Here is an 18,063-nt window from a genome sequence, read left to right on the forward strand (position 1 = left end):
GCGTCGGTTCGCCGCCAAACCTCTCACCTTCGGAAGTGGAGGTGGGGGCCATGTTGGGGTCCTTGCAGGAGGCGGAGTCGTCCACGGAGGTGCCGGGCGAGGAGGCGCCGTCGTTGTGCGCGAGGTTCTGCCACGGCTCGGAACCAGGGTTCATGCCCGCTCCGTTTGAGGGAACCTTGAGGTGGCAAGAAAAGACAAAGATCGATCCCCGTGTTGCTTTAACAGACCGTTGAGACAAGTGCTGTTAGCGAGCACCCAAACAAGGTCGGCACAGCAGACGAGGGAGTGGGTGGCCGGCGTCACGCCCGGCCGCCTTTGTCTTTCCGGTGCTGATGTTGACACACCGCACCAGGTACCTATTTAAAGCCGAGTCGGCCCGAGGGGAGACCCAAGACAGGTTCAGATATTCGCCACTGTGATTTGATCGCGAGCGGAAATCAAACTCAGGTCACCGGGTTTGTCGTGCAGCGTGCGAACGAACCGCTACGTCGACGCACCTTGTAGTAGCAACGTACGCACGCACGCTCAAAAGCGAGGAAAAATCTGAAATTCTGAAATGGCTTACAATGTGCGTTTGGCTTCGAAGGTATTTAATTAGCGACCGTAACAGTCGCAAGCAATGAAGTCATTGGCAGCAGAGGTGCACGCACAACGTGAGAAGCTGCGGGATGTCCTGTACGATGACATCATCGTGGACGCACGTGCCATGGGACGTCATCGGATTGGCCGAGAAGGCATTTTAACCATATTTGGCATAATCCTTTCATTATTAATATTATACTTCTTTACCCAGGGAGAGTACGCGCAGACAATACTCAAAGAGCAGCACAGATGGATTCATGCATCCACTTGCTCTACTGCCACCGCTTCGATTGACAACAAATTCCAAACGAAAGATTGTTGAGATCAAATCCAGTTATGGGGGAGGGTAGCAGCGTCAACTCAGCCAATCAACGCTCCAGTGTCAATAGAATTACATCTGATTATTCTGTATGCTTACCCAGGAAAGCCTTACCGAATCGCAAAACTCTCTCAGAATGGTCCTGTTAAGTTTTTTCAGTCGGGGGCGATGTTGCTGTGTGTTATCCCGATCGAGTTAATTTTGCAGAGTAATTTTTCAGCATCGGGATGTTGAGACAATTCCAGCTACGTTGTGTGGGCATGTTTTTGTTGCATGTCATCCAGCAGGGGATTTCCAAAAGGGTTGTAAAATCCACATGTGTCGCATGTCATGGGTTCACGTGATCCCCTACAGCCACTGGCGGTGCTACCATCAATCACAATGTTAAAAAGATTGTCGAATAGAAACGCATCCTGAAAAGCGACAATTTCAGCACTTCAACCCCGAGTGTAAATCTTTACTCGCCTAATAAAAAAACATACGTTAGTTTCAATCATTTTCTAAAACGTAACTTCCTTTGTGAAATACTTGTTTAAGCAAGACTTCAAGATGAGCACAACAAATTTAGAATAATTCACAGCTCTTGTCAATCCACTGCTGAATGAAGGCCTCCCCGTGATTATCATCCACTCATCGTTTGACCATACCTCACCAAGCTCATCAGTACGGGTGAGTGAAGGAGGGCCAGTGAAGAGAACCAGTTCAGATATCATTCGCCAGCGACGTTAGCCGTGGCCAGGAATCAAACTCAGGTTGCCGGGTTCCAAGCGTGTGAACCCACAGCTCCACGGGTCCCCCCCCCCCCCTGCCACAATTCACCTGAATGACATTTTTTTGACTGCGACAGTCCAGGAATTTATTTGCTACAAATTTGGGATTTGGTCTACGAAGCTGATAAACAACGCTCGACAGCATGACGTGCGTGCTGCCATCCTCCAACGTTGCAGATTAACCACTGCCCACCAATGTTGAAAACGGCAATGCATTAGCTATATCGGTGGGGGGGAAGGAAGGGAGCGGGCACCGTAAATCTCGTAATGATACCGGATTATAAGAAGCTCCAGAAAGTAAGACGTAACTCCCAAAGCTTTTATTTTCTTTAAAGTGCGCTTTGTAATCGGGAGAGAATGCATGTATGCATGCCAAACTTGTTTTGCAGCGTAAGTAACCAACCGTGCTGATTGGAGGCGTGGATACGGTTATCGCCACGGACAACCATATTCCACGGAATGACCACGAACGCGCCGCTTTACAACGGGGGAGAGAGGACGTATTCTGGAAGATGTTTCTAGCGGCTGGTGGCGTGCCTGCGATTCTGGAGCAACTAGATGGGGGTACGTCTTCTGCGAGCCACCGCTGCATTCTCCGCATTACAGCCATCACATTGGGTTTTATTAATACAGGAAAAAAAATATGCACCTAAAAATGCAGACGAAGTGAACCGTTACTGAGAATATATGTTATAACATAAAAGAAGTGGACAGTTTCCCACCTTTACATATCTGTCCCTAATTGAAATGAATAAAAGTTAATGACAGTCACTATGCAGGCTATAAACCTCCTCCTTCATATGTATCTGTTCCTCCACAAAAAATACACACGTAGAAAAGTTTTAAAAATTACACATTCCATCAGCAGCACAGCCTTCTGGAGTGCATAGTCTCAGAAGCGTTGGTTCAACACAAACAAATCTATGGACCGAATTGGAGAGTCGGGGTCACATCAGCAGTCAGGCCTTCTTGAACCCCAATTTGAATGACCTACCAGGCGTTTAAAGGCACAGACCACCTGTCTGTTAAGACAGGGGTCCTGTTGAAAGCTGGCCAAACTGACCAAAAGTTGGAAATAAAATAGCAGAAAAGGAGTAAATGTGCTCCTTTGCAAATTCAATTTGCACCACATCTCGCACCTCCGATTAGCACGGTCGGCTGCATACGGTTCAAAAGAAGTTCAACGTACGTACATCTGCCTGTCGGTTTCCTAAATAAATACTCTGGAAGACAACTGGAAAGCGTTACGTAATCCACGCACAAGCGTGGTTTTTCTTAACTCTCTTTCGCGCCCACTAACAAATGGAACTGGCTCCAGCAGTCAGACCCCGCCCCCCCCCCCACAGGGTAATCGACAAAAAACAAATTCCAGTTCACAAAAATATTTTGACAACACCGCAGGGGCACTTCTCTTTGCGACTGTTGGACAAACGTAACTTTTGTTAAAACTCAAGTGTATGTGTTTCTCCCCCAGTTAACATGTATGCTTACAAACCGCACCCACCACCCCTCTCCGTACGGCGGTCCCATCGCGCCAAGTTCGAATTTCCGCGGAGTTTCTGTTCCCCTCCAATGTCGATCGGCGTACCGTACACCGCGAACCAGATTCGATTATTCTCGTTTCGAATACACCAGGAGTTCTCGACCTATTTGGTCCAAGTGTCCCCCCCCACTCCTTCCCTTCCCAGGTCACCAAGGCTACAATACACAGAGAGATCATATGTCCATCAACGCCCCGAGTCACTGCAGTGTTTTGCAAGGCGTCCGCTTCGGGTTGTGTATTTAGTTTTGTCACCGCAACGTGGCGCCAACATTCTCCGTGCTCATTCGACATTTGTCCTGCACTGTATCCATGCCGCAGCCTGCACCACGCCCCCACCCCCATCATCCGCAAAGACCAGGAGCGGCGCAATCCACGGCTGGAGGACGACTCCTATGTGCTGTGATTAACCCGTTCCCGTTCCAAGACGTCTGCAAGTTGCAGGGTGGGTGTCTCGTTCACCGCCGAATCTCGGAACGCGCGAGCGGTGAGCGTTAATTTTATTTAGAGGCATAATAGTACCCTTGTTTTTAGAGACATTTTACTCATCGCAGAGTACTGTAGCGACACAACCACACTCTATCATACATGGCGCCAAAATGTGCCACACGCCGTCCTGCCGCATGGCCTTGTGGGAGCCTCCACAAGGCTATAAAGTTACCATCGGAACGGAATCGGAAGAAAAACGGACAACGTACACGTACGTCATCGGAATGGGAAAGGGTTAATTGATTCAAATGACTGTGGCAACCACTAGGTGGTACTATAATGTAATCGTGAAGTTTCACGGAAATCCGTATAGGGCCCGAATCATTAATTTGCTGCCAAGTGAACTCCGGCGCTGTCTTCATCTTTTTTGAGGAGCCCGAGCCAGTGTGTGGAAAATCCACAATCCCATGGCAGGAGCCAGTTCATCTATAGCACGACCACTGCTGTCCTGAGCGGAAGCACCGGCATCTCATTATTATAATAATAATTTTAAGTTGTAATGCGCCATAACGTATTCGCTCACTCCCAAAGAGAGAGACTGACTCATAGGCGCGAGAAAGCAACTACAAACCAGTGGGTAGGCAGCAACCAGGCAGAGAGCTGGCACCAACAATTTCCAAAGCTCTGCGGTCCTGTATATATCAAGGTGTTACCGGAGCGACCGGAGAAAACCCGCGGGGGGTGTGAGGCGGGAAACACTCGATCTCATTCAGACAGAGCAGGTGAAGTTCATATTATCCCGCACTTCTGATTAGCACGGTTGGCTACGTACGGTGCGAAAGAAGTTAAACATACACACGCACGTGCGGTACCGCCTTCTCACGGCTGCCCAAAGGGAGTTTCACAATGTTGGTGCGATGACCCACCGACCTTCGCCTCCGGTGATAGATTACAGGCGTACGCCACCACTGCCCGGCTAACAGAACAACGCGCTACGAGCCTGGCAACAAGAGTTCGATCCCCGGCCATGAGTAACGGCAGTTAGTTAATTAACATAGCTATATAGCCGACTTGAGACAGAGCGGGGACAGCCGAGGCAGGAGCTGGGCAGCGTGAAAATATTTGTCAACTAAGAGTCTGTGGCCAGCGAAAGGGAGGTCTGGACCACCGTACTCAACATGTTGCCACCGCGACCCTCACCAGGACAAGCGGACGAAGAAACAAACAAAGTGGGGGCTTATTTTTTGTCAATAATGACAGAGTAGACGACAATCATCATCAAAAGCCTGAAAATGTCCAAGCCTGTTTAACACGTAGTCTTTCGCGACCAATATCATCCATAATCGAGGATTTTTGGGTGAGATCGTGTAAATATATAAATATGTCGTTAAAACCAGCCACCACCCGACACAGCCAACTAGTAAGGGTTGTCACGTAAACAGAACGTGGCCAATTCGTCACTAGTACAGCACTAACCGGTGTGTTGGAGAGCCAAGCCACAACATTTACAATCTGTTTACTGACGTTTCACCAGTAATTACAACTAGCTTCATCAGACGACAGCCAGATTTATGAAGTCTTAACTGTTTCGTTCCTTATATAGAGGTGTAGATGTGGTGACCACGCTTCTGTGACCTTGCTTCACATGGGGGGGGGGGGATTAATGAGTCAAGTACATTATGCATGAGCATTATGCGAGCCCTTTGAACTTGTCCTTCCTGTCGATTGTGTGTTTTAAAATAGCCTACCAACGGTAATCCCTATTGAAGTAAGCTGCCCTTTTTAGGCACGCATTTAAATAATGTTTTAATTGAGGATTCGCTTCCAAGCAGCACTAAGGCGGTAGCTATCCGAACGGTTAAAGTTATTTTTATTTCTTTCAATTAGTCTTGGCCAGTAGTAGCTAGTTTTGCACAGAACTTCAACATCAAAATCAATTGAGTGTCCTTGTTGGCACTGCATGTTCTGCTACTGCTGACAATTGTATTTGGGAGAATTTAATATTTCACTGATGTTCTTTTAGTCTCGTGCTGATCATTCGTCCTGTTTGGCCAACATAACATTTACCACACGTGCAGTTAATCCAGTACACACCTTCTGTTGATAGCTTCGGTAATACATCTTTTGTACCAGATATTAATTTCTGTATTTTATGTTTCTCCAAACATCTGGCTAGTTTATCAGTTACTTTTGCAATGTACGGTATTGATCGTTTTCATTACTTGGGCAGTTTCAATGCTCGTGTTATTTGATTTAGTTTTGGCATTCAATGCCCTGTTGATTTGTGTATCATTTTAACAGTTCATTTGCAGCGCTTCTGTAACATTTTGAATATTTTGATTTAAAGCTTTCGTGACTGCGGGAATTCAAATTCTTTTGTTCTTTCGGTAAGTCACATAGATAGAAAAGTAAAATAAAAATTAGGGTTTTATAAAAATGTTATTCTATTATTTTATTATTTTATATCTACGTGACTTTACCGAAAGAACCAAAGAATATGTTGAATATTTATAATCCTTTCTTTCGCGCGATTATCGATCATGCAAAGGAAGAAATAAAGCTAAGTTAATGACCACCAACACTCAACCGCTGGACGCCACATGCCACCACCACCACACCCTCACGACTGTCCCCATGTGGACCCCTGCCATGGGACACGAGCCAGATGGATTGAGGTGCTGGGGCCAGGCTGGCTGGGGTTCCAGGGGACTCGCCCCGCCCATGGGAAAGAAAATGTCAGCTGGGCCAGGCGACACGTGGTAGTGGCAAGCAGGGGGGGGAGAAAGAGGCACTTGCCGAACGGGACGTGGCACCGCGATCCTGGAAACCGTCTCGCAAACGCCGTTACCGAGCGTCACTGTTGGCACAATGACGACAACACAACGGGGAAACCGAGAGAAGTCATGGTCAAGAGGTCATTCGTGGATAACGCCGTCGATACCGTCGCATTTAGAAATTCCATCTGCCAAACTTATTAACAGAGACTTTTCACCACCATCTGGCTTTAAGTTTTCCCCTTGGTCACCTGCCCTTCTCCAACCAGCACACGTGCCCCATCACAGCCTCCTCCTTAATCCTCCTTACATCTACAATGCTCTCTGCCATATTTTAGTCCCAAACTCCAAGTTGTTTCCCTATCTCCCCCCCCCCCCCATCATAATTATCCTATCATCACAACTTTTGCATTCTGCTCACATCTACAACCCTCCTGCCACATTCTGTACCCAACTTCTAAGTTGCTTACCCGATGCATCTGCATGCTGTGCACATCCCACCCATGGCAACCTTCTCTTCCCAATCTTAAGGCACTTCGTTATACCACAAACTGGCAGGGACAATGCACAGCAGTAGTAGCTGTCTGTCAGCGTCAATCTGAGATGACTTGGGGCAGCATTAAGGATTGGTTCATATTTCCAATGCAACATTGGGGAAAGGAAATCTGCTTGAACGTAATTGTAGCAACGCGGAACATAAAAACACTTCAACACCGCTCCGCCGTCACTAAGGACAAAGCGACTGTTGACGCGAGTCCCATTAATGAGCAACCGTGCAGGCCGGCGCGGCACACGAATGGGTGATGGGGCCAGCACTGTGCCCTGCTGCCTTGGCTCTCCCCCAGTGCTGGTTTTAACACTCCACACCAAGTACCGTATTCTCCAGATCAAAAGACCCCCCCCGCCCCCGTGTATTAAAGCAAAAGTTGGAGGGATGCATCTGATTATCCAGTGTGTACGTGTGTGGGGGAGCGGGAGTGCAGCGGTTAGCCGGCGACCCCAGTTCGATTCCCACTCGTGGCCAACACCAGTGACGATTATCTAAACTGGTCATGGGCCTCCCCTAGGTCAATTCAGCCTCAAATGAATACCTTGTGTAATGTGTAAACAGCACCACAAGGGAGACAATGGCAGCCAGGGGTGGAGCTAGCCCCCCCCCCCCCCCCCCTCATGTGTTGTGCCAGCTTCCATAGCTGCGAACAGCACTTACCAAAAGTCTGTGAAGGCTCTCCTGAGGATCTTTGTGTTTAACCAGATTTGTACGCCTTAATTGAGACCGGGCACAGGTTTGCATCTAACAATCCGAAGGAAACTGTGTTCATTTAAGGCTGAGCTGATTTAGGGGAGGTCCAGCACAGGTTTCTGATACCACATGAGTGCGAATCTAAATCAAAGCAACTGGATTCATAGCATAACGCGTAAACCGCTATTACCACCATTGCCCACAAATCAAACACACACACACACTCACTCGTGCAGACACTAGCAACGTCTGTGACAAATCGTTTCTCCTTCAGAGAAAACGTAACACCTGCCAGCGTGGTACAGTGCAACGTTTGCATTAGCCCATCACGCCCCACCTTGCAATCTGTCTCCCGGGGACTCTGGAGTTTTGCTCCGAGCCTCAATGCTCACCCAGCCAGCCGGACAGCCCACAACCACCACCCAAAGCAGCAGTAGCAGCAGCGGTAACAGTCCACCCACGCCCCTGCTACTTGCCTCCTCCATTCTAATGTTAGCGCAGCAGCAGCAGCAACATGCCCATGGTGCGGCAGAGGTCTGTTTGCCCAGCATACATCAGTCCCGATCACGAAAGCCTGCCTCTAACGAGAAGCGAAGTAACTGGCTCCCTCCCACCGCCGCCAGAGCCGCAGTGGCAGTGCGATGGGAGAGTGTCCCGTCGTCTCTGCGGGTTACATGCGTGTGCACAATTTCCATCAGGCGTGGCCCCAAAAGAGACTCCACGAATAGAAGGGCCATGCGATATCCAAAAAGAAGACAAAGCGTGTCCTGCCTCACGCCCACATGGGGCAGTGCACGCATCCGTAGCTGTTGCCCTGAGCTGCAAATGATGGAAATTCCACATTCTGACGATGGATAGACGTCATTCCAAAATACTGTACAAGGTTTGAAGCTTTCGTGACTGCAAGAATCCATACTCTGTGGTTCTTTTGGTAAAGTCACGTAAGTAGACCTACTAGGTGACTTTACCGAAAGAACCAAAGAGTATACTGTACAAGGGTTTCTGACTTCCCAGAAAGTGGTATTCATTTTACCGACCAGGGAGGGTTGATGGGCCGATTCGACAGCCTGACTGGGAGTTGAACTCACAAACTTCATGACGAGTAGTCTCTCTCTGCCACATCACGGAGCCAACATTTTTTATCTACAGCCCCTTGCCAATCCACTGCTGGATAAAGAATCCCCCCATGCAATGTTGGTTATCAGTAGCAAGTCATATTTTTAAGCGGTCCTGTTCATTGACCATACTTCACAAAATTGGTTAGTGCAGTTTTGTGAAGGGGCGTGGGGAGGGTTAATCCAATTCACATGTCACTCCTGATGTTTCCGTTGGTTGGGAATAAAACTTCAGATGATCGGGGTTTGATGGCAGTGTGTTAACCACTGCACAACCTCTACCACCTCCAAACCTAACAGATCAGTGTTTTCATTGCAAGGCCACTGGCGGCCCCTGACGTGCGGCCCCTGACAACACAGAAAAGTGAAAACACTCCCCATCATCGTGCTGCTATCAAACCCAACAATGGTTTCAAACATGTGGCGGCCCTCTCACTGATGATGTCTTATCGACGAAAGTGACCTCCCCTCTGAAAATGAGTGAAGAACACTGTAATAGATGCACAATAACACATACAACAGCCGACTGGACAGCCTATGGTTCATTACAAAGGCCGGGCAAGCCAGTTGGATTCCCGGCAAAGCGTGGTCAACCTTCCCAAACACCCGGTGATGATGTCATTCTCCAGAACGGACTGTCGCGTGACACGAGCGTCGTGGTCAAACAGCTTGACCGCGGCAGGTGTGCCAGCGACGGCTAGGATGACCGCCGGCACGGCGTGCCTGAATCGCTGGGGCCACACGACGGAACTCGACGCTGGAACGCAGCGAGCCACCTATCGGGCAGCAGGTAACACGGCACCGGCAGGCACCGGCAGGCACCGGCAGGCAGCGGCAGCCAGGGGTCGAGTCTCAACCCCCCACGAGCTGTACGGCATGCGCCGCGACCTTTGCGACAAGTCGCGGTGCGTGACCCCGGCAGCGGCCGCCGGGTTCAAAGCACGGCATCTAAACATTACTCGAAGAGCAGCGCACGAACCGCGCGCATGGGACGTTTTCCAGATTTAGCGTGGGCTATACCTTTGGGGCAAGGGCTGTTAGCGAGTGGCTATTAAGGGCGGCAGGGCACACTGGGTGCGGTGGTGGTGGCTGTCCGTGTCCCAACTGCTCACGGGAGTAATTATGGAATCTGTTTAATCTACGAAAGACTCGCAGCGCATTGAGATTTATTTTCAGGCGCGTTTTGAATTGGAATGTTCGGCCAATTTCACTTGGCTTTGTGTGGGAGGAACTCAAAGCACCCCCACATACGAGAGGATAACATTCAAAGTCCACAAAGATTGATTGAATCCACTTGCTGTACTTTAATATCTTGACTACCTCACATCCCAGTGGAATTAAAACATTTGTACGATCTATCAAACCTTGCCTCCCAAACTGCTGGATTACAGGCATTTGAAATGCGCTTTATAAAACTGAGTCAATTAGTATCACATTTGGTACGATTGATTTTAGGCTGAGTAGACCTAGGGGAGGTTCACAGCTGGTTCACAGAGCATCGCAAAGCAGATCACGCACACTCACCGGGACTGCACTGAACGCATGCTTTTGTCAACGAGCTGCATAACAAACGCACACTTAGAGCCACGCATACAGCATACACTGGGGGCATCACGTCAACCACTGAGTGGGCTGGCAGAGGACGGCGTCGCTGGGAGAGTTGGCGGCAGTTGTCGAACCCAACGATGGAGCGGCAGCCCCAAAGAGCAAACTCGCCCAAGAGGAATCATCCAATGCGATGCCGTATGGATGTATGTAGAACTTATTTCGCACTGTAAGTTGCCAACCATTCTAATCGGAGGTACGAGGGAAGGACAACAAACCAAACACAAAAAGATAAAAAAACATGAGCTTTCAATTATAGATTTAAATGTGCATAGCTCCAGTGGCTTCCTAATATCGGAAGGAAGAGCATTCCAGATGGCTGCAGAAGCGCACCTGAAAGCGCTCAATGCGGTGACCGTCTTTGTCCGATGGTTAACTAAAAGCCGCTGCTACGAGGATGCCCGGAATGATGAAAGCAGCTCGTCACCAAAGGGGCTTCTCGATGGATCGTTGCATATAAGTATAACCCGTAAAAACAAAGTTTTTCACTATAAATCCTTTATATGCGTGGCGGCTAGAGTCCTCTCGTCCTCTGGCTTGAGATGGCTGCCACCCATGGGTCAGATGATTGTCTGCCAGTATTAAGCAATTGGTAATTAAATATTTAATTTGTTTTCCCTAAACAGTGTAAAATTTAGGAAAAAAAATTTCACGAACATTCATTGTCTCGCACAACGAGTCTGTGTGCAAAATGTCAGCTCGATTGGATCACGGGAAGTGGGTTAAAAAACGACCGAAAGATTTGCACGGTCGTAAGCAAGCAAGCACGCAAGCAAGCAAGCGAACTTAATATAAAGGGTTTTAAAAAGACGGAGAGAGATGGCGACAGATTGGTGAGGCCTCTGTCTCGCAGTGGACAGATCGTGGATAATTATGCTGATGGAAACATCAGCATCGTAATGGTAACATCAGAATATTTGTTTAACCTGGAGACATCCGACGAGCTGTGAAACTCTTTTTCACACACGTCCAGTGACGGGCGGGTCAGAAAGTTACAAGAGTTCAAAAATAAATAAGTTTTATTTTACCAGCTAAGGCCCACTGAGCTCTGTAGCTATTTTTCAGAAGCAACCTGGCCACAAACGATAACTCAACCAAGTGGTTCATGAAGCGGAAATGTATCGCAGCCAAATACTCTTAAACGCACGTCGATTCTAAACGTGGAGGGAAAAACCGGAGCACCCGGAGAAAAAGATCGACATACAGAACACACCTTTCTCCAAGCAGTAAGCTTCTGTAAAGCACAAATTGTGGTTGAAAGGGAACAACCTGTTGGGACCGACCCTATTGAGAGCTTGTCACGTGTGGATCCAGTAATCGGCAGAAAAGCGGCACGGATCAACTCCCTTGAAGCGTTTAGCAAATTTCACATATCACTTGACCTAGATTCTTCATCTCTCTTTGATGTGCATTTGGTACAAGGGGTTAGGGGTTACGGTTTGTAAGCTCGACCAACAACAGCTCAAATTAAAATAATAAAAAGAACACAATTAACAGACCGCGTTGGTGGTGACGCACAAATGCTTAAATTAAACAAAACCTCACAAGCATTGACATTGACACCACTTTACAAATGAAGAATGCAGACTCAGGTTCTTAGTCATGACCCGTCCTTAAACAAAAAGAAAAACGGCAGACAGAAATCTACTAAAAATATCGACGTTTATGAGAATTGTGTCCTACTGCCCTGGCAGTGGTGCAAAAGCATGAAACACAACAAATGCATGAAAAGGAACCAAAAAAGACTCCTACAAAGTTTCTTGCAACAATCCCTCTGCTACGATACACGCTTAGGAGGAAGCGGAGGCACAGCGCTGTGAACCCGGCAAACCGAGTTTAATTGACAACCACGGTTAACATCAGTGGGGAGTGAATTCTAAATCTGTTCTGGCCTATGACCCCCACCCGCCGCCACTCCCCCCCAAACCACTTCATGAACCTGCACTGATCAGCATAGCGATGGTGAAGTATGGTGAAATAACCTACTTGGGGAGGCCATCATCTCGAAATGCTTTGACAAACGCCCATTCGGTAAAGTCACGTAGAAGGGAAAGAAAGAACCAAGAAGATGAATCCCTGCAGTCACGAAAGCTTTAAATCGAAATTTAAATGCCCATTCATTATTGCTTATGTTTAAAATATAGACTACGGTAGTTCGCTCCACAAAAGCGAACTTATATATGTCGAACATCTTTCGCACCGTACGTAACCTACCGTGATAATCGGAGGTGCAGGGGACGGACGACAAACACAAAATTCTGTTCTAAAGAAGTGCAAAGCTCCAGTAGCTTCCGAATACCGGAAGGAGAAAACGTATTTGGTCCATCAGACGATGGGCTTTCCGACCGACGTTTATCCGCCGTATAGCTCTACAGGTTAATTATCTCTCCGATGGGTTGTGTGTGGGTTTGCACTGCGGTGTTGCTCGGCATGATGCCCGACGTTTCGGTGCGCGTGCTGGTAGCTTATTCAAGAAGTGAATACCGTCCAGTTAAAGTTAAGCTGTTGTATCATGCCAAGCGACACGGGGTAGAACCAGAAAACGCAGCGGAGATGTAGAGCACATCCGAGAAAACCCGAGATCGTCGATTATACAAAGTCAAACTTTCTTGCGCTCTTTCTACATTGAAAAAAATTCCTCCCCCCTCCACCTCCCTAAATCCGGGATACCCTCTGAAAGAATCCCAATTTGTCCTGCGGCACAACAGTCAAATTCGTCCACTTTTAGCAGTTTGCTAAAATCCTGCTGTGGCATCCTACTGAGAGGGGATAACATTGCAGTTGAATGCCAAGATGGGTACACAAGCGCAGCCAACTTGAGCCTTGTCAGACTGCTTGGCATGGGACACCAGAAAGAGGCGATGCATGGTGTGCCAGACGGGGACGGGAGTGGGGAGAGTGTGTGTGTGTCGTGGCGGTGGAGTTCATGCGTGAGAGGGGGTTGTGTGCGTGTGCTGCAGCGCGGAGAGTGGTGGTGCAGCGGTGAGCGCGACGCTGCGCTATGAAACTCAACGACCCAAGTTCGATTCCCGCTCACGGCCAACACCAGTGACAATTATCTGAACTGGTCCTGGGCCTCCCCTAGGTCGACTCAGCCTCAAATGAGGGCCTGGTGTGGTGTGTAAACATCAGCCACGAGGGAACGAGGGAGACAGAGGCGGTCGGGCGTGGTGCTAACCACCCACCCCCTCGTGTGCAGTGCTGGCCTTCATAGGTGCTCGCTAACAGCACTTGCCCCAAAAGTATATTAAGGCTATACGGTGGATATTTGTGTTTGTGGTGGGACGTCTGTGTAGGTGTGGTGTATGTGTGGTTGTGTGTTGGGAGTGCGTGGAGGGGCGTCTGTGTGGGCGTGCGGGGGTGTGTACACGAGAAAGGGGTGCGCGATGTGTGCACGGGGGTGGTGTGTGGTGGAGTAGGCGTGTTGCACGTGGAGGTGTATGTGAAGGTACACGTATGTTGGAGGGTGTGGTGACATGTGTGGATGTAAGGGGGGGGGCGAGTATGTTCTTCTTGTGGTGCGGTTGCGTTTCGTGTCGGGTGTTTATTTGTATGGGTTATGCATGTTATATGGGAATAAAGATCGATTCCTGATCAATAAGTCGCGAATATTTGAACCGGTCCTGGGAGTACCTTAAGTCGACTCAGCCTAAAATTCGTACCTGGTGCGTTGTGTAAACATTGCTACTAGGGAGACAAAGGCGACCGGGCGTGCCAGCCTTCATCGGTACTCGCTAACAGAACTTGCTCCAACAGTCTGTTAAAGGCTATACGGGGGATCTTTGTCTTTGTTGTGTGTCAAGTGTGTGGAGCGGGGGTGTGGTGGTTTGCACGCTCTGTGTGTGTTGTGTGCCAGTGTTAGCGAGCACTTTCACCCACTCCTTCATAGGTGCTACTCACTAACAGAACTTGGCCAAAAACGTCTGTAAAGGCTTGTTATACTGTACGTATGTGTGTGTGGTGGGGTATGTGCAGCGTTGTGTGGGTTATGGATGTAGGCATGTGTGTGCGTGTGGATATGCACACGCGTGCGTGTGATGTGGGTCTGTGTATGGTGGGCAATGCAAGTTGAATCAAAATGCCGCACGGAATTGGCTCGGCCATGCACGCTGATGCTGTGCTCTGGCCACGCTAAACCCCAAAAGCTCCCAGTGAAATGTTGACTCTGTGGAAGGGAAAATAAGATGGCTTTGGTTGGCCTCCTTTATTATTTCTTTCAACCCACCCCCCACTCAAAACCAGACTGCGGGGCGCAGGCTGTGCTGGCAGGCGAGGCATTTAAAGTCCTCACCAATACTGGACGACCCGCGAACCCCACACCACAGCGTTGGATCCCGACCCGTGACGCCTGCCGCTGTATATTTGGAGTTTGCGTGTCACTCTCTCATCACTACGGTAGCTAGGAGATGTTAACTACCTCGCCTGGTCTACGGGAGCTCGTGGGTTCGATCCCGACCCGTGACGCCTGCTGTATATTGAGTTTGCGTCTCTCTCTCCCCGTGGTCGCGTGGGGTTTTTTTTTTCCTCCGGGTCCTCCCGGTTTTTCCCTCCACATTTAGAAGCATGCAGTTAAAATGATTTGGCCGCTATACATTTCCACGTGGCGAGCCACTTTGCTCAGCTGTCATTTCTGGCCAGGTCGCTTATGAAAAAAAGCTAATATCTCAGTGGGCTTCACCTGGTCAAATAAACAGATACATATATATTCGTGATTTGCTTACCTTTCCTATACTTTGCACTGCTATCGTGTTTGTGTACTGTTTGTTTGTGTAACTTTCTGACCCGCCCCTCCTGGACATCTGTTAAAAAGCTTTATAGCTCATCGGATTCCTCCTGCAGTATAAATACAGATTCTGATACTGGATATCTGTGGCGAAAGAGCATTAGAGCTCATGGGATTCCTCCTCCAGTATGAATAAACATTCAGATTCAGCTTTCGTGTAACGTGTTTTTGTGCCGCTATTGGTGGTGCTATTGTTGTTGCTGTTATTTAAGCAAGGGCGGGCGGGGGATGGGCGCGCAGTGCGGGCAGGATAGCCAGCGGGGGGTTCGGAATCTTTTCTCTCGTCCACCTTTAAAAGTCTTCTCCTCCCCCACACCTCCGAGCTTGCAACACACGCGTTGCAACATGCGCGCTCACGTATCCGCGAATCACCAGCAGAAACACCGCCGCCACGCTCAAGTGAAGTGCAACTTAAGAGTTTGTATCTGTGGGACCTTCTTTGCCACGATCAAAATTATGGGGAGGGGAAGGGGGCTAAGAGACTTTACCGTTTGTGGCAATAAAACACGAGCTGTGTTAAGATGTTTAAACGCCAAATCTACAGTACCTATTGCAAGGTATCAAAAGTCTGCACCAGCCACACATACTTGTGGCAAAAAGAACCACGCACACAAACACACGGTCCCATCATACGCGCAGTGTAGTTGCCTTTGAAACCGATTAGTCTCCACCCGAAGGCGGCCCCCCTTCTTGAGAGAGTTCGCCTTCAACGCGGGCAGCGTGGACGGCGAACGGCGGCAATGATTGTCGGTGAATGAAGATGGCGATGAGGCTAATCGCCAAGGGGCGGCTGCACGCGACGGCCATGGAGGCGCCGTGGGTAGCGGGCGGCTGCGACAATGACACAGATCCGCGTTAGACGACGACGATGGTGATGATGGAGGAGGTGACGAGGATGGCGAAGACGACGAGGGGAGGGGGGGGGAGAGATGCGAGAGTCGACACCGAACACGGTGCGAGACGGCACCACGACGGAATGCGACGCAGCCCGTGACGATCAAGGACATGAAGTCGACGACGATGAGTTTGCGAGAGGGCGCGATTCCGGGAACAATAACGCGGTTATTGATTAATAAAAACACATCAACAATGGCGACACTGTAACTGGCGAAGTCGATAGACTACAGCCGAAAGTGCGCACACACATAGACACACACACACATACACACACATAGACACTGTGACTCTGTACAGCTGCGAGGAGGCGAGCGAGGCCTGAGTGAGGGCGGGACCCGCCGAGAAGGGGGCCTGGCCCGGGGCTTGGGTGACACACGAGGACGCGGGCCAGAACCTTCCCGAAAGACACGGGCGGCGTGAGAGAGAGGAGGCCGCCGCAGAGACCCTCCATCACAGCTCGTCACTCTCCCCACCACCACCAACTCGCCACCACCACCATCACGGTTCACTCCCCCACACCTCGGCACGCACTTCGAATAAAACGGCGCATTCCACACCCGACCAACCTTTCCGCCGCCGCGTAGACGTCCCACTCGGACGACGATACCCCTCTCCAGCTGCGGCCGTTTACAAAGTTACGTTTTTATCGATGTTTGTTCAAATTGAATTCACAAACGAATCGTGGAGGGGCGAAGGCGGCGGCCTCGTTGCGCCGAGCGGCTTGGGCCTCGTTGTCGAGACGCCGTTCGGAAACCCTAGCGCGGATAGGCAACGCGCACCCTATCGCGCCTTCCCATTGGCCGCGCGCGCGACCACGTGAGCGCCGCGGACCAATGGGGAGCGCCAACAAATCGCGCGGCGCCTATCCCCGCTAGGGATTGCAAAACAGGAAGCGGCGTGGCACCCCGCACGCCCGAGGCGCCCTCGACTAGCGGCCTCGGCCGAGGAGGAGGCATGGGGAGGCGGCCGAGACGACTAGGCCGCAACCTCCCACTCCGCCACCTCAACCTTCTCCCCCGCTACTACAACAACAACAACAAGAGCCCCAGGCAACGCCGCAAACCCAGCCGCCTGCCTCATTCGCCTGCCACCCACCTCGGCGTGAATCAGCATCGCTTATCCCTCCTCGGCGCGTTGCTTGGTGGTCGCGACCGAAGCCCGAAGAGAGGAGACGGCGGCGGCGGAGGAGAAGACGACGACGATGAGGGCGGGGGGAGACGGAGCGGGAGGGAACGCCTCGCCAGCCAGCGGGCCCGCGACCTGTGACCCCGCGACCTGTGACCTCCCCTCCCTCTACCCCTCCCCCAACGCAACAACGTGGGAGGGGGGGGGGGCGGACCCTCGAGACCACGTGGCGGAAGTTGCGTCACAGTCGGTGTGTGTGTGTGTGGAGACGCGGCGGGCATCTTGGGTAAGTGGAGTGAGTGGAGGGTGAGCACGTGGCTCGGGGCTTTCGCGAGCGATGCCATCCAGAGTCGAGGTTGTTATCTTTGCGTGACAGACCTTACTAATTGGCAAAAAAAAACCTTGTATTATGTGTATTGGTATCGATTATTGCGAGCCTGACTGCTGATGACTGACTGCTGATGAGACACTGTGTCATAACCGGTCCAGAGCTTTGCCTCCAAATTCCTCATTGTGTGTACGGGTCATAAGTAGCACCTGTGTCGTACACCCCGACTCAATCTCTGTGTGCCAATATCACCCTCAATGAAGTCGGCATGGGTGCACATCACAACGGAACGTCCACCCGACTCGCAGTCAGTGGTGCCACTACCACGGAGCAACTCCGCAAACGCCAGCGATCCCCTCCTGGCCCCCGCACTGAACACACAACCCGCACGCAGCGCACCCACGTAGTAGCGTCCTGGCGGGGGGTTGCCTGGCACCTCGGGTTTTAATCCGAAGGGCCCCTAGGGGGAGAGTCCCACGGTTTCCCGGTGCCAGGAGATTGACCGACCCCCACAGGACAGGTTATATTGCGGTACCCCTAAATTGGCTTAAAA

General features: G+C 50.3%; 1 protein-coding gene across 2 annotated transcripts in view; it reads right to left on the bottom strand.

Moving 5' to 3' along the window:
- The window catches only part of LOC133358340 (basic proline-rich protein-like), a 37,588-nt gene extending 20,252 nt beyond the window's left edge, over window positions 1-17,336 (bottom strand). The window contains exons 1-2 of one of the 2 annotated variants that reach the window (XM_061576614.1): window positions 17,153-17,336; window positions 28-175 (exon numbers count right to left, since the gene is read on the bottom strand). In XM_061576614.1, the coding sequence (XP_061432598.1) occupies window positions 28-175; window positions 17,153-17,170 (166 nt within the window). In that variant the 5' untranslated portion in view covers window positions 17,171-17,336. Of the gene's footprint in view, window positions 1-27; window positions 176-16,623; window positions 16,816-17,152 lie in introns of those variants that run through there. The other variant, XM_061576615.1, reaches the window with a different exon arrangement.
- Window positions 17,337-18,063: the final 727 nt, after the last annotated feature.

The sequence above is a fragment of the Lethenteron reissneri genome, chromosome 61 (genome assembly GCF_015708825.2).
Source record: "Lethenteron reissneri isolate LAM-NWPU_2019-01 chromosome 61, ASM1570882v1, whole genome shotgun sequence".
In the NCBI taxonomy this organism is placed as follows: domain Eukaryota; kingdom Metazoa; phylum Chordata; class Hyperoartia; order Petromyzontiformes; family Petromyzontidae; genus Lethenteron; species Lethenteron reissneri.